General features: G+C 48.0%; 1 protein-coding gene across 3 annotated transcripts in view; it reads left to right on the forward strand.

Annotated features, from left to right (window-relative positions):
- The window catches only part of Armc9 (armadillo repeat containing 9), a 126,464-nt gene that overhangs the window by 93,062 nt on the left and 11,561 nt on the right, over nucleotides 1-21,841 (forward strand). For 2 of the 3 annotated variants that reach the window (XM_021162963.2, XM_021162986.2), the window contains exons 20-23: nucleotides 313-417; nucleotides 7,964-8,079; nucleotides 12,921-13,057; nucleotides 17,735-17,861. In XM_021162963.2, the coding sequence (XP_021018622.1) occupies nucleotides 313-417; nucleotides 7,964-8,079; nucleotides 12,921-13,057; nucleotides 17,735-17,861 (485 nt within the window). The remainder of the gene's footprint in view (nucleotides 1-312; nucleotides 418-7,963; nucleotides 8,080-12,920; nucleotides 13,058-17,734; nucleotides 17,862-21,841) is intronic. The other variant, XM_021162970.2, reaches the window with a different exon arrangement.

A 21,841-nucleotide genomic window follows, 5' to 3' on the forward strand; every position in this document is an offset into this window, starting at 1 on the left:
TATGTATTCCAGCTACAGGGATTAAAGGTATGTGCTAATCTAAGTACTGAGCCACACCATGACTAGAAAGGGTTTTTTCAGTAAATAGCACAATCTCAGGGTTCACAATGTGATCAAATATCCTGTAACAGTTGTCAGCTGTGCCCCCCTCACTTTTTTAGAGGGATTGTGAGCAGGGGATAGGTGGCTTCTGAGACCTGGTGGGACTTTATGCTGGCCTGAGACTTATTTCACGGCAACTGCCTGCTCACTCTGGGGAGATCGTGGCTGAGTGAGTGTCTAGAATTCTCACTCCTGTCTTCTTTGAAACAGGAGGATCATGACATCATGGAAGCTGACCTGGACAAAGATGAACTGATCCAGCCCCAGCTCGGAGAACTCTCAGGCGAGAAGCTTCTAACTACAGAGTACTTGGGAGTAAGTACACAAGCCAGAGGTGTCCTGAACAGGAGGGGCAGATGGACAGGCATAACAGAATGCCTTCAGTGACACAATTTCAGAGGAGCTTAGGCTTATGAAAAGAACCTTGTTAGCTGGTTGCTCTCAGTGGCCCTGAAGTGCCTTGGAGACCTGTCAGAGATGGATAGACCTGCTGATGTATGGAAGTGGAGCTGGGAGAAGTAGGTACAAATGAGCCTCCCAGGAACCTCTACATTGTCTTCAGTGTCATCCATGGTAACGGGCATCACCAGCCAAACCTTTTCGTTTCCACATGTTACATCAGTTTAGAAGCTTTCAACACATATGTAGTGGCTGAAGTTTAGTGGACAGGGAGAGAATAGACTGAGAACCAAGGTTCTCCTGCATGTTGGGCATGGGAGAAGGAAGAGGGACCCTTAAGGAGAGAAATCAAAAAGTGGAGCGGACTGCAAATAACCTGAAGAATGCAGTGTTTTGGAAGCAGACGAGTGGCCAATGGTGTCATCGCCTACCGTAGGGCAGAAGCTGCCCTCTGAGAGATCTTTGGTAGCTCTGGTGCTTAGCCAGCTCCAGGAGCCACTGGTCAGTGACCAGCAGGCTAAATAGGAAGGAATCAGGCGGGCTGGTGAGATGGCTCAGTGGGTAGTGGGTAAGAGCACCCGACTGCTCTTCCAAAGGTCCAGAGTTCAAATCCCAGCAACCACATGGTGGCTCACAACCATCCGTAATGATATCTGACGCCCTCTTCTGGTGTGTCTGAAGACAGCTACAGTGTACTTACATATAATAAATAAATAAATAAATAAATAAATAAATAAATGGAATCAGGCTAGGGATATAGAGCATGCTCTTAGCACACATGGGACCCTAGGCTGAACTGCCAGCTCCAAATACAAATAGGAGAATAGTCAACTAGGAACTAGTCCCCATGAGAAGGAATCTGCTGCTCTACCCACAAATGATGGCAGTGCAGGGCCACGGTGTCCCAGGTGCCAGAAAGCCTATGCATAGGCAGATAGGATGCTAACGGGTAAGCATTCAGAAGGGAGGAGCAGTTTCCAGGAATATGAACCAATCTAAACTGAAGCCCTGTGCTGGCTGGCAGAACATGCTGTTATCTTTCCAACAAGCTGTTGGTGCTTTGAAAGTAATGGTTTATAGTGCCAGTTGTGTGGCTTCTGAAGTCTCCAAATAGGTGAGCTGGAGAGGATTCCTTGAGGGGACAAGTAAAGCCAGAGGCTCAGGAAGGGGAAATGGTGTGGTCAAATGGCCTGATCCTCGGCTGGAGCAAGCAGAAGCAGAAAGCACCCACCCATGCCCACTCCCACCCCCGCTGGGCCCTCATGCCCTCATCAGGAGCTCGTCTCCATGGTAACCTGTTCTCATCTCTTCCCCATCATGTGAAGAATCTCTCCCAAGGACTGCACGGCAGTGTACACCAATAGAACCTGAGGTTGAGGGACAGCCAGAGGCCACCTCATGGAGCTCTGAGTCATGGCAGGGACGTGGGTTTCAAGCTTCATAAGTGCTGGGAAACTGTAGGGGTGCAGATAGGAGATGGACTCGGTTGATTTGTATGTCACCAGGCAGGGATGTGCTTCTTTGGTTGTGTGCCTACCTAGCATGCATGAGGCCCTGGGCTCTGTTCTAAGCACTGCATATTTGTTATCCCAGCACAAAGGAGGCGGAGGCAGGAAGACCTAAAGTTCAAAGTCATCTTAACTACATGTGAATTTCAGGCCTGCTTAGATGCTATCTCAAAAATATTTTAATAAACTATAAATAGGTAAATAAAACATATCAACTTAGATTTACACTCTGGCTGCTTTGGAAAAAAAAGACTTGGGAGAAGAAAGAAAAGAGAGCAGTTGGCGACTGAAGGAGAGAGGGCTAGCCTCTCTCTCCCAGTTAGGAAAGGTCTGCTGAGCAGCGCCCACTATTGTCTCCAGAATGTATCATGTACCAGAGGAGCTGGCTATGGGGCTCTGTTCCCACTCTTCGCTGCAGCAGTGCTAGGTAGAGGTCAGGAAGGGGCTCCAAGTTGCTGGCGGCAGTTCTGAAGTATTACTAGAGTTCTGTTTTCCTCGGGGAACGTGCTGGCTTCTCTGCTGGGCTGCATGATAAAACATGGTTCTTCAGAGCATTTGCAGGACCCTCTTCAGAAGCAGGTGACCGGGAAAATAGAAGAGGCCACTGGCCAGGGCTCCTGTAGGGCAGGGCAGAGCACCTAAGTCTGTGCTTCTAACTCCATAGCACCCAAATGCCAGCACAGAGATTAACTGTGACTTGGTCAGACATAAACCTAAAACGAGCCCTCAGTTAATTTTTTTGGCCACTCTACATAGTATACTGCTTTGGATAGGATCTTATGTAGATATAGTAACAGTTTGTAACAATAAAACCCAAGGCAGTGTATTCTGGGACTGCTGGTTTGGGTGAACTTACTGGGGGGATGCCAAAGACTGCTTCCAATTAGTAAACCCAGGTGACGGGCACTCAGAAACGGTTTCATTTCACCATAACCCACACTCAGAACCTCCACAATGCCTGCATGTCCCTTTCACTGTAGAGGGAATGGTTTGGGGTCCAACAGAAAAGTTCCACACACTCTTGCTTATCTCCTTGGTATCCATTACCAGTGTGTGAGCAGTGCGCAGTCAGAATGAGGACAGAAAGAATTGCTTATATAGAGGTGAGGACCGAGGGCATCCATTTCCCATGGCTGCCGAACAAAGGACCACACACTGGCTGGCTTAAAACAGAAATGCATTCTGCCACGGGCTCAGAGGGCAGAGGTCCAAACTCCAGTTTTGACGGGGCTGGGGCGCCTCCGTGCTCTGAAGGAGGAGCCTGCCTTGATTCTTCCAGCTCTTGGTGGCTCTAGGTGATCCTTGGCTTATGCCCACTTCACTCTGACCACTGCCTCCATCTTTGATGGACTTCTCTCTTTATGTCCTTGCCTCTCTCTCATAGAGGCACTCATCACTAGACTTAGGGCTCCCCTCAGTCACCCAGGATGACCTGTTCATTTCAAAGATCCTTAATTATATTTGCAAAGACTGTTTTTGCAAATAAAGTCCTGTTGACAGGTATCAGGGTCGGAGTGTGTGTGTTTTGAGAACTCTTTTGAGCCTCAGTACAGTTCAGCATCTCCTCATAGAAACACCTTTATTTTATTAAATCACACACACAGCTCAGTGTGGAGCTGAGCCACACATGCATTGCTAGTACTTCCACCATTCAAAATGTCCCTTTGCCCTTTGCCACCCAGATCTGTGACCTGAAATTACCAGCCTGATGGGGTTTGCCTTTCACAATCATGATGCATAAAAGAACTTAATGTCACGTCTCATAACTGCCTGTGCCAAATGAGGAAAACTAGCTGTATTAGTGACTTGTACTATGACCAAGTAGCTGACAAACACAGCTAAAGGAAGGAAAGGTTTATGTTGGCTTACGGTACAGGAAATATGGTTCATCTTGGCACAAGGGGAAAATATAGTAACTGCCACCACCTGGTCCATGGTACAGGAACTCGTGGCATAGCTCGTTCATGTTGTTGCCATCAGGAAAGGCCTGGAAGGGCGTTGTCCCTGGGTATCTGCTCTGCTAAGCCACAATGCTGCCTGTTTGCCCCCAGAGAGCTGTGTATCAGAGCACACAGTACCTCTGTACCCAAGAGGTAGGTCATGGCAAATGCTGAAGAGGAGAGTAAGTTACTCTTTCAAGCTTACAAGAGAATATCAGTGGTCACATTTAGCAGGCTGCTTGCCCATAATTCTGGTGAAGAAAGAGAATTCTATACAGACATACCTTATGTCTTAGTGACTCTTCAATTGCTGTGAAGAGATACCATAACCAAAGATACTTATAAAGGAGAGCATCTAACTGGGGGCTTGTTTACAGTTTCACCATGCCAGGGAGCCTGGCAACAGGCAGGCAGGCATAGTGCTGGAGCAATATCTGAGAACTTACATTCTGACCTGCATTCAGGAGGCAGAGAGAGACTTTGGAAACCTCCAAGCCCACCAACTAATGACCTTTTACTTCCTTTATCAGCCACTTATGCCCAACCTTTGCATTGCAGCTAATATCCTATCGATTGCTCAGTGAAACTGAGAGTGTGTAGCACTTTATCAGCCACTTATGCCCAACCTCTGCATTGCAGCTAATATCCTGTCGATTGCTCAGTGAAACTGAGAGTGTGTAGCACAGATCTCTAGTCTCCAGGAAGGGACCCTAAAGCCAAGAATGCAGTGAAGATAATGTCTGATTCCCATAGGAAAGCCCTCATCGTTGATAAAGACTGTGTCTGGACCAATAGAAAAGTCCTGTTAGCCCTCCCACCTGTTGACAGACAGACAGACAGACAGAGACTGTAAAGACATTCAGTCATGACTTAACTCTCTGTGACTATAAAAGGTCATGTCGCTCCTTCAGGATGACTTGAATCCATGGTCCTGAACCATGGTCATTCATGGTCAGAATAAATTATTTCCTTTAAAGCAGGGTTGTTGTTTTCCATTCACAAGCTGTGATTGTTTTTTTGACATCTACATTAGGATGAATTTGTAATGTTTTCTACTAAGAGATAAACAATGACAAGAAATATTTAACAAGGTATGTTTGGACAGAATTCTCTTAGCCCATGAAGTCCCAACGAGGAATGTCTCTTCTGATAAGGAAGGTCAGCTTTCACATGAAGTTTTTATCACTTGTTTCTATGAAGAAAAGCAGAGAGGTCAGAGGACATTCTTGCATCTGCTCTTTCTCAAGTGTCTTTAGCTCAAAATAACCCGTATGCCAAAGTGGCCTGTGTAAGAGTGATACTCGACCACCCTCACCTATGAGACTTACAGGCATTCATGTTTCCTTGCACAGGAAGTTGACATGGACAGACAGCAGCATCAACCAATCCCATGCAGGCAAAAGTCCTTCCTCTTGCAGATGTCGGCAAAGGCAGCCTTGTGAACACAGCACTAGGACCTCCCCTAAAGCCTTGAAGCCCAGGCTTCCTTGGCTCTGCACCTTTGCCTCCATGTCATCACTTACGTGGTGGTTGTCTCATCTGTCGGTCATGAGATGACTGACAGCTACTGCCTCAAATCTGTAGTAAAGTCAAGGGCCAGACACACAAGCCAGCTACACCCACCCCCAACAGCACTGTCCTTAAAACTCACTCTGGTGTCCTCCATTTCTAATGAGTCAAAACAAGAATCGTGACCCCAAGCTGCAAGAGAGTCTGAGCCGATGAATTGTTTTTAACTAGACACATTACTACCATGTCAATGGTCTGTTGTTGAAGAAGTGAATAGTAGTCAGCTAACAGGGTCTGTCACTTCCAAGTTGTTTTTTTATGTATACAGAGATGATGGATAGATGGATAAATGGATGGACGGACAGACAGACATTACATTTATTTATGCAGAGAGAGGTGGTATTTGTGTAGGCACATGCATATCACCGTGTACACACACATGGCGGTCAGGGGACAACTTGTGAGAGTCATTTCTATCCTTCCACCATGTAGATCATCGGGATCCAACTCAGGCTGCCAAGCTTGTCACTAGCTGCCTTTTCCCACTGGCCAGCCTGCCCGCCCTGAAGTACATCTAGATTTTCTTACAGGCATGATGGCACACACATCTTAGAACTGAGGACGCTGAGGCAGGAGGAGTGCAAGTTTAAGGAGAGCCTAAACTACATAGATCTTGCCCCTCCCCAGCCCACCCCCAAACACAAATGAGAGTTGAGGGGTGTAGCTCAGTGGTAGAGCACTTACCTGGCTTGTACTCAGTCAGGATTTCCTGTCTAGCAATGTAAAAAGAGAGGGACAGAAAGAAGACAAAAGCGCAGGGGCGCACTGTTTAGCTTTAGTTGAGCACTGTGGTTACTATTGTTCTGCTTCTGTTGTTGCTGTGAATTTTTTGATGCAAGCTCTCACCATACAGCCCAGGCTGGCCTAGCACTTGAGATCCTCCAGCCTTGGCCTCCCTGGTGCTGCGACTTCAGGCATGCAACAGCACACCTGGCCTGATCGGCCTTTACCACTGAGTAAACTGTGTAAGCCGAGTGCTGCATTATTGTTTAGCATGGCTAAAAACACACTTGGCATCAGGAGAACCTTCCTTCTCGCAGACCCTCCATCTGTAATCCAGATGGAAGCTGTTCTTTTGGGCACAAAGTAGAGCCACGCCCTTCGTTACTCCCTCCGAAGCTTCTCAGGCATCTGCCTGGAATTCAACTTGAAGGGCCCTGCCTAGTGGGTGGGCAGAGCCCAGGCAAGGCCACTGGAAGTCCCTCAGGTGTCTCTCAAGCCCAGCAGGTAGGAGGGAAACTCTGGCTTATAGAAATAGCTAATGAGTGGTCACTCTGAGTGCCAGATGCCTTGCTGGGTCCTATTTTCAAACATCTGAAAAGCAATTGTAAGTGATGTGTTAGTTGTCCCCTGTAGGAGGCACTGCAAGGCACAAGCTCCACGCAGCAGAGAGCCAGCAGTACCTCAGACTCTACTGGAAGGAGCCCTCGTGGCACTGACCCTTTCTCCAGTAGCTTAACCACTGGCTTTGTTTCAGTCTCACTAAGTACCCCAGGCTAGCTATAAACTTGATTCACATCCCAGGAGAAGGCTCCTTGGGAAGGCCCAACTTCTAACTAGCCTAGCAGAGGTCTCTGCCTCCCTCCCAGATACTAAAATACAGGCATGCCCCACTACACCAGGCTGGAATGTTGGCTTTTTTCTCCTCCTCCTCCTCTTCCTCCTCTTCCTGCTCTTTCTCCTCCTCTTTAAGTACCCCCATTTATTTTTTTAGATTTCTTTATTATTTGATATTCTTTATTATTACTAGGTATGGTGTATGTGTGTGTGTGCACACATGTGCTTATATGTGTGTTCATATGTGTGTGTGCATGTGGCAGTTACAAGTTGACAGCACATATCATTTGTCCACTTCCATCGATCTCCACCTAACACAGGATCTCTCACCAGACATGGAGCTCTGGAATCTGGCTGTTACCCCAGGCTTCCCCTGTCTGTACTTCCCAAGCTAAAATTACAAGCAAGACATCATGTCTGCCCATCTTTTATATAGGTTCTAGGGATCTGAACTGTGTCCTTGCACCAACCCAAACCTCCCCCCCCACCTTTGTTTGTTTGTGGGTTTTTGTTATTTGGCTTGGAGGCTTTTTGTGTGTTTGGTTTTTTGTTTTCTGTTTTTTTATTTGAGGTAGGGTTTCTCTTTGTAGGATTAGCTACCCTGAAACTAACACTGTAGACCAGGTGGGCCTTGAACTCAGAACTCAGAGATCTACTTGTCTCTGCCTCCCAAGTGCTGGGATTAAAGACTTTCACTGCTACCACCTGGCTTTGCTTTGTTTTGTTTTTAGACAAGAGTTTCATGTAGCCAGGCTGTGTAACTGAATTCTGATCTTCCTGCCTCCTAAGTGCTAGGAATACAGGTGCCCTTGAACCTGGTTTAAATAGCATCTTGTCCCTGGGCTCTTAGGGACCCACTGTCTCAAACCTGTTTCCTCCTTCCACCAGATCATGACCAACACTGGGAAGGCACGGAGGAAAGGGCTGGCCAGTGTGCAGTGGAGTGGGGATGAGCCCCTTCGTCGGCCAGTCACCCCTGGTGGCCACAGGACAGGGTGCCCAGTGTAAGTTCGGGATACAGGAGGCGGGAGTCTATTTTTCTTAAACTTTGCTTTGATTAATTTCTGTGTAATATGCATTAATGCATAATAAAGCATTCATACTGAAAAGCATTCTCTTTATTGTTTATCTCGTGAGGATTTTTGGAGGGAAAACAGTTGAGGTCCCATCTCTCCAATACACACTTGGGTTCCTTCCAGAAGGAGAAGGTGGGGATCTGAAATTCCCAGGCCACTTCCAAAGGCTGGTGTTGGCCAGAGTCATTTCAAAGGAAAGTTATCGAGCAATGGTGGGCTTACCTAGTTTGAAATCCTACCCTGTTGCTCATTCCTGTTGCTTATCCCCACAGGCTAGGACTGGAGTGTCACAGCTCTATTTTAGATGAAGTTCTCAAAGCAACTATGTGGCCTGGGGCATGCGTGAAGCCCTGGGTTCTATCCCCAGCACAGAAAAAAAAAAAAAAAAAAAAAAGGAGGGAAAGCAGCCAGGCACAGTTCATTCTCTGTAGCCTGGCTTCTACCTCTTGACAGAAAAATAAAACTTCATTCAGCTTACCTGGGCTGAGCTGCCAGTCAAGAGTCCCTTCTGGGATCTTCATGACCCGTGTTTTCCTGTTTAGGGAAAACTATAAACAAGCATGTGTGAACAGGAGGTCATAGAGAGCTGGCTGAAAGCCTCCCATTACCCTCTCAGAGAGTTGTGGCCGTACCATAGTTTAACGGCCACACCATGTTTTCATTAGTGCCTGTCGCTGGACAGTTTGATTCTTTCCCATTTTACTGTGTTACCACTTTATGATAAACAAGGAAGCACTTAGCAGCCAATAGGATGGAAATACCTGTCTTTGTGAGCTCTGTGCCACAGCTGCCAGGAACACTAACGTCCAGCATCAGCTCTTGCCAAGTTTTGGCACACATCTGGAATCTGCGGTACAATACTCCAGAGCCCCCACCATAGATCAGTGCTCAGAGATCTGTTTAATTAGCCTCCTTGTGCTTCTTTGTCTAGGTTTTTATTCTTAATTATTGATACCCAATTTACTATACTGTCCTTTACCCTCTCACACATAACCAGTACTTTCAACCTGCAGGAAAACTGAGAGGAAAACCACACTAAGGAGATGGACCTCAGCATAGACCTCCTACAGACAGCTGTGGCAGCTGCCCTCATGCAGTCAGTGCCGTGTGCCGTGCACTGAAATGTCACGCTGTACCTATAAATATATGCAAACACTGTGATGATTAACAAGAAATGTATTTTTAAAAGAACAACCACGTTACCATGCCTGTAAGTTAACAGTAGCGTGAACTGCGTCAGCAAGCCGTTCTTGCCATTACATCTGTGGGGTTCTTTGTCTTGATCTTAAAAATCATGAAGGATGAGTATTAGTGAACCTAGTTTATAAACGTGATCCATTTGGGATAGAAGCAGGAAGAGGAACTAGAAAATTTCCATTGGACAAGCAAAGAAGGAAACAAATCTTTTTAATTTTTAGAAAAGAATTAAAACCCTGGCTTCACAGCCAGACAAGCATGAGGTAAGGACATTCTAATCAGAAGTGACCATGAATCTAACAAATTTAACACCTCACCAAGCGGCAGTGTTCACCTTGGGCCAGATGACCTGCTCTGTGGGAGACCCTTGAGCATGCTTTTTTAGCATGTAGGCTCAGCGGGCTCCCCTGCTGGAGGTCATATGTGGGAGGTCTTTGGCCAGGCTGGACCTGCCCACGCATGTGCACACATCCTGAATCCATTGTCCTACCCTCCATGAAGCAATGACTGCCCCCAAGTCCCTCTGCCAAGGTAGATTCAATAAAAAATTTTTTGAGACAGTTCCATTTTGTAGTCCAGGCTGTGCTCAAACTCACTATCCTCCTGCCTCAGCTTCCTCAGTGATGGGATTACAAGTTCACCTCCAAGTTCAACATTGTTTTCATTTCTTTGACCAAATGGGGTGTAAACTCAGTCCTAGGGACCCAAAAAAAAAAATAAGTGAGATGCGATTCAGAAGCACTGTAACAAGAAGAGGCAGGACATGGTAAGAAGGTGACAATATGCAGAAACCCCCAGCCTCCTGAGGGCCATGAATGACTGGTCAGAATTCCTACCTCTGCTTCTTGGATTTATACTCAGGGAACTTGATTCTCAGTTCACAACCACCAGCCCCTGTGTAACCCTGCCTTGCTTCCAGATAACCCCAGAGTCTTAGCACTCCTGGGGATTCTTGGTGAATGTGGGTTTCACAGATTCAAGAAGCTGGCGCTCTCTGGGTCAGTATGTGCAGGGGTATTTGTTACTACAGTGATTATGAAAAAAATATCTTCATGCCAAATATAGAAGGCTGGCTTCCAAAGTTATGGTAATCAGCACAAACAGTATTGGAAATGTGTAGCAGAATTAAGAATGGTTAGTGACATGGCAAGATCTTGACAATGTAACAGTGCATAGCTGGATGGAAATATACAGTGCATAGCCAGACTGGACTGGCCATTGGTTCCAGGCTCTTTTGTATATATTCGCCACCACCCCTTCCTTGAGACAAAAGCCAGGTGTGGTGGTTTATGCCTTTTTTGGAGACAGTTTCACTGTGCAGCCCTGGCTGTCCTGGAACTTCTATATAGACCAGACGGATCTTGAACTCACAGAGATCCGACTGTCTCTGCCTTCCTAGGGCTGGAATGAATGACATGCAGCACAATGACACAGGGTCTTATGGAGCTCAGACTGGCCTGGAACTGCTATTAACAGAGGATGCTTCACCTGGCAGTTCCCTTGCCTCCACCTTCCAAGTGCGTACCCACTTGCCTGGTTAATGCAGTGCTGGGGATCAAACCCAGTGCTTGCCGAATGCCAGGAGCCACATCCCCAGCCGCCTGTTTGCATTTTTAAAAAACACTGAAAAGACACCCCAGTTAAGTGGTCACCTGTGGGTACTATGGTGGGGACCATCTTATACAACCTTTGTATTATCTAAATTTTCATGATAAACTCTGGTTTTCTTGTCTAGAACAGAAAGCCTAAGGTAAACATGGGTACAAAACTCTACCCTCTCTCAGCCTTGCCATGGCTGTGCCTCCCAGACCTGACTCCTGTCCACACAGACCTAACTAACCCTTCTGGATGCTGGAGGCCCTCTGCTCTCATCTCTGCACCTAATGCTCCCAGTGCTCTGTCTTCTACTCCTCCAACTGCTCCTTCCTTTAGCCTCTCTGTACACTTGAGCATGTGGACCCCTCTGCCCGCGTCCACCAGCCTGGATTTCCTCCACAGCGCTGCATGCTCAGCCAGTGACTTCCAGGACCACGGGTGACTTAACCATTCCCAACACTTGGCACCTTTGGGGCCCACTGAGCCCTTGCAGGTACTAACCCAGCCCCTTCCCAGCGGCTGTCCACCCCTGTCCCTGCCACAGTGGACTGATCGGCCATTCCCGTTTCCTCCTAGATGCTATGCTCTGGGCAGAGTCTGTAGCCCTGATCTGAGGTCTTCACCCCCATCCTACTCCCTGATGGCACCCCAGCCCAGCTTGCACATAGTAGACGTGCCTCATAGCACCCCAGGCATCTAGGATCAGCATGAAGGTCAGCCACTGCCTAGGGGACTGACATTAACCCCTCCAACCCCCACAACAGGCCAGCCAGATCCCCACCCTTCACCGTTGCCCCTGCCTTCTGCCCTCTGGGCCTTTGTCTCTTGGCTTCCCATCCATCATTCCCTCTTGCCACCCTGTACCCATCATGACTAATGGAAGGATTCTTCTAGCACAGAATATCATTTCTCTCTCCCATGGGTCTCAATAACTATCTTTTCTCGTTCCTCTTTACCTTGCCTATAATCCCTCTGCTTCTTTCCCCCTTTAGCCCCCAGAAAACCTCAGCACAGCTAGATACTGAGTGGCTTACACACACACACACACATATATACACATATACACAGACTTCCTCAGACCTGTCCAGGCTGACCCACAGAGCCTCGAGTGCTTGCCTGTCTCAGGGACAGCTCTCCCAGTCCCATCTCTTGCCAAATCTGAGTATGGTGCGGCCAGTCTGGACCAGAACCTACCATCTGTTTCCACCAACATGGGGCCAGCACAGCAACACGAATCACTCCGTTAGAAGTTGCCTCTGCTTGCCTGCCTCTGTTCAGGGCTGGCATGATAGGATATCACAGTCAGCCTCATCCTTGGAGAAGAGGTTTGTGTCTTGTTTGATGGACACATCAGGGACCCTATGCAACCCACAGCTCTTAAGATTTCCTGATGTGTTAGCAGGTGGGAGGAGGTCCAGCTATCACCTCCCAGGGGGTTTAGCCAGATGGTGTCATCCCAGCACTTGGGAGAGGCAGGCAGGAAGATCCGAAGTTCAAGATCATTTTCAGCCACTGCATTCAAGGCCAGCCTGGGCTACATGATCCTATTTAAAATAAAAAATAAAAAAAAACAAAAACAAAAAAATACAAAAAAGCAGGCAGATTAAATAGTGCCTCAGCAGGTAAAGGTGCTTGCTTGCCACCAAGCCTGATGATCTAAGTTTAATCGCCAGGTTCTCCCATGATGGACTGCTCCAAGTTATCTTCTGACCTCCATATGTGTGATGTGGTGCACACATGCACGCACACACACATACATTAAATAAATAAATAAATAAATAAATAAATAAATAAATGTGACTTTTTTAACTTAAAAAGGCAAAACTAAACAAAAATGTCCATTTCCCAAAAGAATCTCAGGCACAGCCACTTCCTGCATCTTCTTGTAGTGCTACTCAGCAGTCAGCTATCAGTCAGTTATCTGTATTTATTGTTTGTTTTTTTAATGTTTTTTTTTTTTTCTTTTTTCTCTGCAGGCTAGGAGACCATCTCATTTCTCCCCAGAATGCCCAACAAGCCAGAAACGGCTGCTCGAGGGCCATGCCAGTCGCTCATCCAGATGACTACAAAGAGGGCAAGCCTGGTGTTGCTAGGTGTGGCACGTCCTCTTCATGTAAGAATGCTGTGGGTGCCAAGCCGGTCCTGAGCTCACGGGCTCAAGAATCCAAGAGATGAAACAGCAGACTGCAGGTGCATGCCTGCTCCTGGGAAGCCCTCTGGCCTCAGCCACAGTCCTGGATCCCAGAAGTCCACAGGCCTCCAGTCATGCTGCCAGATCTGGTGTCCTGCCCATCCTCCAAATCTCATTGAAACAATGTGTCTACCACTCACAGCTGGCAGCTCCCGGAACTAGGTTTTAATACAAGACCTCAGAGTAGCTATCTCAGCTTGCTCTCTGGCTCAGCCCACTTTCCATGACTATAGCAAAATGCCTGCCCCAGAGTGCTTTATTTTGTGTGTGCCAGGGTGTCTTTCTCTATCATTCTCCATCTTATTTTTTAAGACAGGGTCTCTCACTGATCTTGGAGCCCACTGACTCAGCTAGACTGGCCAGCAAGCCTCGGAGAACGTTCTGTTCCGACCTCCCTGGTACTGGGATTGCAGGTGGACACCACCGTGCCCTGGTTTTTATGTGGGTGCTAGAGACTGAACTCAGTCCCCGTGCGCTTTACCAAGTGAACTATCTCCAAAGCCCCTGGAGCTAGGTACTTTATTTAGTTTACAGTTTAGGAATCAGGAAATCTAAGACCCAGTGATCCCATTACTTCAACCACTAGTGAGGGCCTCTTGGCCCTCATTCTGTGTCATGGCATGGTAAATGGCACCACTTACATGCAAGTGATCCAGAGCCTATGGCAAGACAAGAAGCCAGCAGCCAGGGAGGGCCAGGCTTGCTCTTTGAGTTTATGGCAATTCCTTTTTGAGAGAATGATGAGATTCCCACAATAACTACATCAACACCTTCCCCTAGGAGGTAACGCCTCGTTGACCTAATCACCTTGCCCTAGACCCCACCTCTACAGGTCTCACCACCTCCACACTGCCAAACGAACCCTAGGGGGACATTCCCTACCTTATCTCAACCAGCCCAATATAGGCCTCTGACCAAGTTTCAGTATCTCAGAGTCTCATGCTGAGAGTTCCGGCCGGCCGTGTGTTAGAAGGTTCAGTGACATCAGAATGTGCAATGGGGCACACAGACAGCCCTGGGGTCAAAATGTGCTTTGACGCATCCGGTCAGTGGCGCTTAAACAGAAACTGGTGGGGCATAAAAGTATTTTTTTTTTAGCTACCATAGGAGAAAAAGAGCATTTTGAAACAGAAGCCTACAGAGTATTTCTTTTTTAATTTTCAAAAGGAAATTGAAAGGATTGTGAGCAAGCCAGATAAGACTCTAATCTCCATTCAAATAGGAAAAGCCACAAAGTAGCAAAGCAGATCTCAGGAAGAGAAACAGCAGCTCTGCAGTGGTTCAAGTCAAAGGCTCACATGCCCGGATTCTGAGGGACCAGCTAGTCACTGACCCAGGAAGGGCTCTGTGACCTGGGGGAGAGGAATGCTCAAGGGTCCTTTAAGTTATGGGGAACTTCAGAGCTTTTGCCAAGGCATTGGTTATTTGGCCTATGTCTGCAGTTGTAAGTCCCACTAAGTATACCTTCACCCTGAGGTATTAGCTTGACCATCCAGTGATGTCCACTGGTTCTGCTGATCCAAAGGATGAGGGTCTCTTTGGATGTACTTTGTTTTGCAGTCCTCGTACACACCCGGCAAGTGCTTTACCACTGAGCCACACCCCCAGCGCCTGGTCCTAGCTCTCGGATAGATGCCAAACCTTAGCCTGCTCCAAGGGCTGGGACAGTATTCCAAGTGTCAGCTCCTTACCTTGTCCCTATTCACTCAGCCAGCCTGCGTCCCAGGCTCCCCTCTGGCTTCCACTTCCGCTTCCGTGTAGGCTTCGTCTCCTTCGTCATCGGCTAGCCGGGCCTCTGGGCTGCTTCGTTGGGGCATTTGCTCTGTTTTTGGTGTAGACCCCACCTTTCCTCTACTACCCTTCAACCTGGCCCATCTGTAGTCACCTGGCCTTTGAGCACACTAATGCCAGTCCATCTGTTGGCCTGCTGCAGCTCTCATCAACCCGGGCCTGACGCACTGATGGCTCAAGCTCCCTGACCCCATCCTGTCCATTGCTTTGTCTATTCCCACTGGACATTAATTGGCCTGAGGAAAGTTCTTCCCCAGTTACCAGGTCATAACTTGAGTGTCAACCACACACTGGTTAGGCCCAGTGTGGTGGCACACCCTGGTCATCCTAGTACTCAGGCAGAGGTAGGATGGCTGCTGCAAGTTCCATACTAGCCTACATAACGAATGAGTATCAGGTCCAGCTATGGCTACATCCTGAGAATCTTACCTTTAAAACACAAGTGAGCAGATGCCAGCTCTCTCTGAAGTGGACTTGCCACAGAGGAGGTACACCGTCACTTAGGTGAGCTCCCAGAGTCCACAGTGTAGCATGTGATGGGGGAATTGAAGGGAAAGGTCGGCTGCTGTAGTTGCCTCAATAAAATACCTTGGCAAAAGCAACTTAAGGCTAAAAGGGGGTTTGCTTGGCTCACAATTTCTGATTGTAAATCACCATTGTAAGAGAGTCAATGAAGGGCTGGAGAGATGGCTCAGTGGTTAAGAGCACTGACTGCTCTTCCGAAGGTCCTGAGTTCAAATCCCAGCAACCACATGGTGGCTCTCAACCATCCGTAATGAGATCTAACACCCTTTTCTGGTGCATCTGAAGACAGCTACAGTGTACTTAGATATGATAATAAATAAATCTTTAAAAAAAAAAAGTCAAGGAAGAGGAACTGGAAGAAGCTAGTCATACAGTATGCATACACACTAATCTTCAGTTTGTTTTCTGCACTCTAATACAATCCAGGGTACCCCGCCCAGGGAATGGTTCCACCCAGAGTGGGAGAGTCTTCCTGTCAATCAGGGATTCTCTCACGCATGCCCACAGGCAACCTGATCTAGACACACCCATATTGGGACTCCCTGCCCATGTGATTGTAGACTATGTCCAATTGGTAACTAAAGCTAACCATCAGAGCCAGGCGATAGTGATGCACACCTTTGATGTCAACACTCAGGAGGCAGTGGCAGGCAGATCTCTTAAGTTCCAAGTCAGCCTGGTCTATATAGTGAGTTCTAGGCCTTAGAGAACCTATCTCAACCACCACCACCACCACCACAAAAACCTGGACTGGCTTAGATGGTTAGATTCCCGGCACTCACAGGGTGGCTACAACCCCCTATAAAGTCCAGTTCCAGGGAATCGGATGCCTTCTGAACTATAAAGGCATACACAAGCACACACATATACCTATAAAAAATTTTTAAAAAAGTAAAAAATAATGAACAACAAAGATCGACTATCACAGGAAGGATGGACTAAGAGCCTCAGCAGGGACTCACCCATGTCCTCTCTGCTGCTGTCATTATGCTGTCCCTGTAGCCTGACCCCAGGAAGCCCGGATCCTGGAGGTCTTTCCTGCCCTCGTGATACCCTTGGAAAACTGTGAGTGGAAGTATTCTGGTGCAGAACCTGCACCTGGTGTGTGTCTATTCGGGCTTACTCAGTGTGCAAAGCCTTTGTCTCCCTAAGTTCCAGCACACTGATCAGAGAGCACAGACACACCCAGCCATGGTCTCTTGGAGAAGAGGCAGAAGCAGAAAATTCCAGGCCCAGAGAGACTATAGACCAAATTACCTTTTACGTGCCATATCAGAGATGGTTTTCTTGCTTGGGTCAATAAAAAAAGTCTCTTGCTCTGAATTTGAGGGGAAATACAGAGCATGTTCCTTTATATTTAATATAAAGAAGAGAAAATCTAAAAATTAAAAACATTGACTAGGTGGTGGCAAACACCTTTAATCCCAGCACTGAGAGGCAGAGGCAGGGGGATCTGTGTAGGCCAGCCTGGTCTACAGGACAAGTTCCAGGACACCCAGGGCTACACAGACAAACCATGTTGTCATGGAGAGAGAAAGAAAGTGGGGGAGAGGGAGAGAGGGAGGGAGGGAGAAATTGACTAGTTATACCTCAGGATGAGGACGGAGGTGTTTTCTATGTGGAGACTAGAAAGACTGGACCAGCTGAAAAGAAGCTGGACTAGAAGAAGCAAGCCCACTTCCTGTCAAATTGCCACCCTGACAGTAACCAGGCCAGAGAATGGGTATATGACTTTGAAACAGAGACAACATGGGCCCATGTCCAGGCCTCCACAGAAGCTCTGTATAATGTCGTGATGCCCTGGCAGCCTGAATGTGGCCATGACCACTTGCTAGCCCTCTGAGCACGCTGAGGCCTCAGCCTGATGGTGGCTCCTCAGGCACATGAGTACCCTGTTCCATTTCTATAAATATAAAACCACCAGATTTAGCAATTTCAAGTACAGGAGACCTGGTTTTATTTGTTTTTAGTAAACAACTATGCTTCCCAGCTTTGAGGAGAGCCCAGGGAAACAGTCCTGTGACGATTGGCTTCCCCAGAGGCAGACTGAGAGGGGACTGAGGGATGCACAGGAAGGGGCAGAGGTTCCCACACTGTGCCCCCACACCCACCCGTCTTGAGGATCCCAAGATGTGGGGTCAGTAAGCCCAAGCCCATGATGACCAGGGCCCGGAAGCCGGCATGCACGAGTCTGGGGTTGTGCCTGTCTTGCCTGTGCACCCCAAGAAAGATATCCTTGGAGACTCCAGGGCAGGTGTGTACTGGGCTCTGTCTTCTCCCCAGCAGTTATGGATCACAAGCCAAGAGAGTGTTCACCAGCTGGACATCAGGAGTTTCACTTGGTTCCCACAGCAGCCCTCGGTTGGCCAAGAGAGATGACCCAGGACCCAAGCAGTGGACACATCACCAGGTAGGATGTCATGAGCCTGGTATTCCTCTTAGACATCAGGTCCCCAGGATCAACCCCCACAGGCTGGATATACGGTATCTTTTTTTTTTTTTTTTTTTTTCTTCAAATGTTTTTAGAGACGGGATTTCTTTGTGTAGCTCTGGATGTCCCAGCACTCACTCTGTAGACCAGGCTGGCCTCAAACTTACAGAGATCTGCCTGCCTGTACCTCCCAAGTGCTGATACATGGAATTTTAAAATTGAGGGCTCATGTGTGTCAACAAGTGAAAGAGGCTCCTCTGGGGTCTGACACAAGGCAAATATGCCCAGTGGGAATATCTGATGACCCGTCAGTGTGTCAGAGATCAGGGACAGTCAGGACCTCCTACCTGAGAGCCAGCATTGTCAGCCCAGAAAAAGATGTTCATGCTGTTGGTTTTGGTTTTGGTCTGGGTTCGGTTTGGATTTGTTTGGCTTAGTTTGGTTAGATTTGATTTTGAGACAGGCTCTAACTGTGTACCCTTGGTCAGCCTGACCATGACTCACGCCCACAGAGCTCTACCTGCCACTGAGGACATGGTTTTAAGAATTGTTAAGACGCCAAACCTGATGGTGAACACCTATAATTGGAGCCCACAGGAAGCTGAGGCAGGAGAATCAGGAGTTTGATGCCAACCTGGGCCACATAAAAAGATTTGGTCAGGAAAAAGGAAAGGGGAGGGGAGGGAGGGAGAGAGGAAAAAAGGGAGGGAGGGAGAAAGGAAGGAAAGGAAAGTCGCTGGGAGTGTTTCGGGGTGCAGCAGGCTCTTACAGGTGAGATAGACGGGAGAGAGATCAAACATGACGTTAGCAAACGGTTCAGGAATAAGGTCAGAGGCCACAGACAGAAGCTGGACCCTGGGACCAAAGAAGTTGTTTCATTCCTCTATTGCTGCTTCCTTTCACAACCTCAAAGCACCCCTCTGAAGGCCTTGCCAGCCACTTCAGACCTGAGGAAACCTCAGGGAGGGACCTACCTTGTCCCTTTCCTGCCCTCCAGGCCTCCTGGCCACACATAACCTACAGACAGAGCAACTTCAAGAGGGGGCATTCAGTCTCTAGCACTGAAATAAAGCTAAGTGGGTTGGGTAGGCATGGGCTCTCAAACTCCACTGGAGGAATGAGGCTGAGGCCTCATGGGCCGTCCTAAAAGACTGGGAGGTGCTGCCATCCACGCCTTCAATGAGCACCCTAGTGTCTGCTGGACCCCCTACCTCCAGTGGCATCTCGAGTAAACAGAAGCGCCTCTCTTGTGGTATCTGCAGTGCATGGCTCTACCTCTATGGCCAGTCTGCCATGGCCCTCCTGCCTGCTCTTAGAGGAGCTTGTCCACCAGCTCAGGGCCTCCTTGGCTCTGGGTTTCCTATAGTGAGGGTAGGATCAAAATTAAGGAACTTAGGGGGACAGTCCCAGTCTTAGGGGGACAGTCCTTGCTCACACACTAGCTGGGTCCTCTCCTGCTGTTCAGCCAAATCTGCCCCTCCTGTGCTGGGGCCTCTTTCTTCCTGTAAATGCTGAACTCATTTCCGAAGCTTACCACTCAGGACAGCCCTTTCCCCTAAAATAGCCATTCTCACAGTGGCGGGCCTCCACAAGGCTCTCCTGGAAACGCCCCTCACTACACCCAGCTGGCCTCTGAGCTTCCGCTGGGCACAGATGCCCCATGGAGTTGCCCTCATTATGCGAGTCACAGAATTCAGCTCTTTCTAGATGTGGGGGGTTCTATACAAGATAGGATAGGGTAGGAAGAGGGAAGTGAACACTGTCCCTTCTTCCCCTCCCCTCTGACCATTCCAGGAATATTATTTCCCTCCCAACCCCTTCTTTGCTGGCCTGGCCTCTCAGCTCAACCCCCTTGTGGATCTCAACAAAGCACCCTTCCCTCCTACCTAACCACAAACACAGGTCACACCCCTGACCACAGGCTTCAGGCAGCTACAGTCCTTCTTCCAGTGTCAAGGGGCCAGATGTGCTGTCAGATGACCACAGCTGACTGCCACCATCCTCAGAGATAGCTCAGATGGGTGGCTGCCACTGTGTCCCCATTCCTGGCTGTCAGAAGGCATTTTTGGATGAATACATAGGAGACAGGAAAGCAGGGCTGGCAGAGAGCATTTGTCTCTGTCTTTGGGATAGGGACAGTACCTCACCCCAGAAGAGGGGAGTGTCCAGGAAGCTACAGCCCTGGAGACACTGGATGCTGATGCTGCTCCACTGGCCCAAATGGGCCAGGAGCATCTGGACACAGTTGCCACACAGGCTCCTTCCCAATACCTTCCAAGACCTAGGCTTGCTAACATATTGCTTTGGGAGGAGCCAGAAATAAAGTTCAAAGCTCACTGTCCCTTCTTCCACTGTCTCTTCCTCTTCCATAGAAAAATTTTCCTTTTTTCCTAAGGAAAAAAAAAATCAAACTACATAATTTGCTTGTATATGTGCATAACGTGGGGTTAGGACGTGTGTCAGGCACAGGACACGTGTGAAAGTCAGAGGACAACTTTGTGGAGTTGGCTCTTGCCTTCTCCCATTGTGTAGTTTCTGGGGATTGAACTCAGGTCACCAATCTTGAGCAACAAGCATCTTTCCCTGCTGAGGCATCTCACCAGGCCCATCTTCTTTCTACAAGCTCCTTCAAATTCCCAGCCTTAAGTCACTGAGGAAACACTGATGACTTTAAAATATAAAATGCATTTATTATACTAGGCTACAAGTTCAAGGCCAGCCTGGGCTACATAGCAAGAACCTGCTCCTAAGTTCAAAAATGGAACCGATAAGATGGGTCCCTGAGTCTAGGCACCTGCTGCCCAACCTGAGTTCCACCCCCCAGACCCACATGGTAGGAGTGAATGTTTCCACACGCTGGCCTCCATGCATGGGCTGCAGTGTATTCACACCTACACACATGCACACAAAATAAATGAAATGTTTTAAAAGATATATTAAGCATGAAGAATGCACTGGGAGAGGTATCACCCCAATTAACACCCAGTCCCAACAAAGGGGGCTTGCTTGTTCCTTGAATTGTTTACTGGCTGCTTCCTGGCTGGCTGCACCTAAGAAGATCCCCTTGATTGCCTCTCGCCTTCCCATCACCTTTAGACCTGCCACCACGGGTTGACATGGTGAGTCTCGGAAAGTAACAGTAGCTGAGTGGGAGGGGGGATTCTGCAGATGCAGAATTCATGTCTAATCTTGGGCCCAGAACCTTTCTTATGTAGACAGGAAATGAGTGTTTTACAAATATATCTTAAACATCCCTAATCTAAAAGTCTGAAATCCAAAATGCTGCGAAATTTTAAATTTTTGAAAACTGGCTTTATAGTTAAGTAGAACTTGATTCTTTATTTCTTTTATATTTTTTTTATTTTTGGAGTGGAGTCAGGGCCTTATTCTTGTATGCATGCTTGCCCCTGTGGGCCATGAAGTTAATATCAGCTAGCCTCCTTGTTTGGTTTCCACTTTATATGCTGATTCAGGGTCTCAGTTAAGCCCAGAGCTCTCCCATTCAGGTGGTCTAGCCAGCTGGTTCACTTCAGGGATTTCCATCTCTGTCTCCTCCATACAGAGCTTGGTTGAGAGTGGGTCACCATGACTACCTGGCATTTATGTTTATGTGGCTCCTAGGGATTCAAACTCTAGTCACACTTAAATAATGGGCACTTCCCCTGATAAGCAGTCTCCTAGCCCCCTGTTTAGTTTTTTGAGATGGGGTCTTACTGTGTAGCCCTGACTACCTGAGATCTTACTATGTAGCCCAGGCTAGCTTTGATATCGAGAATTCTGATGCTTCAGTCTCCCAAGGGCTGGGATAGAGATGTGCAAATCACCCACATCTGGCTTATTCTTAAGAAAAAAATTAGAGCTGGGCACTTGGGAGGCAGAGGCAGGTGGATTTCTGAGTTCAAGGCCAGTCTGGTCTACAAAGTGAGTTCCAGGACAGCCAGGGCTATACAGAGAAACCC

This window comes from Mus caroli, chromosome 1, assembly GCF_900094665.2.
Source record: "Mus caroli chromosome 1, CAROLI_EIJ_v1.1, whole genome shotgun sequence".
In the NCBI taxonomy this organism is placed as follows: domain Eukaryota; kingdom Metazoa; phylum Chordata; class Mammalia; order Rodentia; family Muridae; genus Mus; species Mus caroli.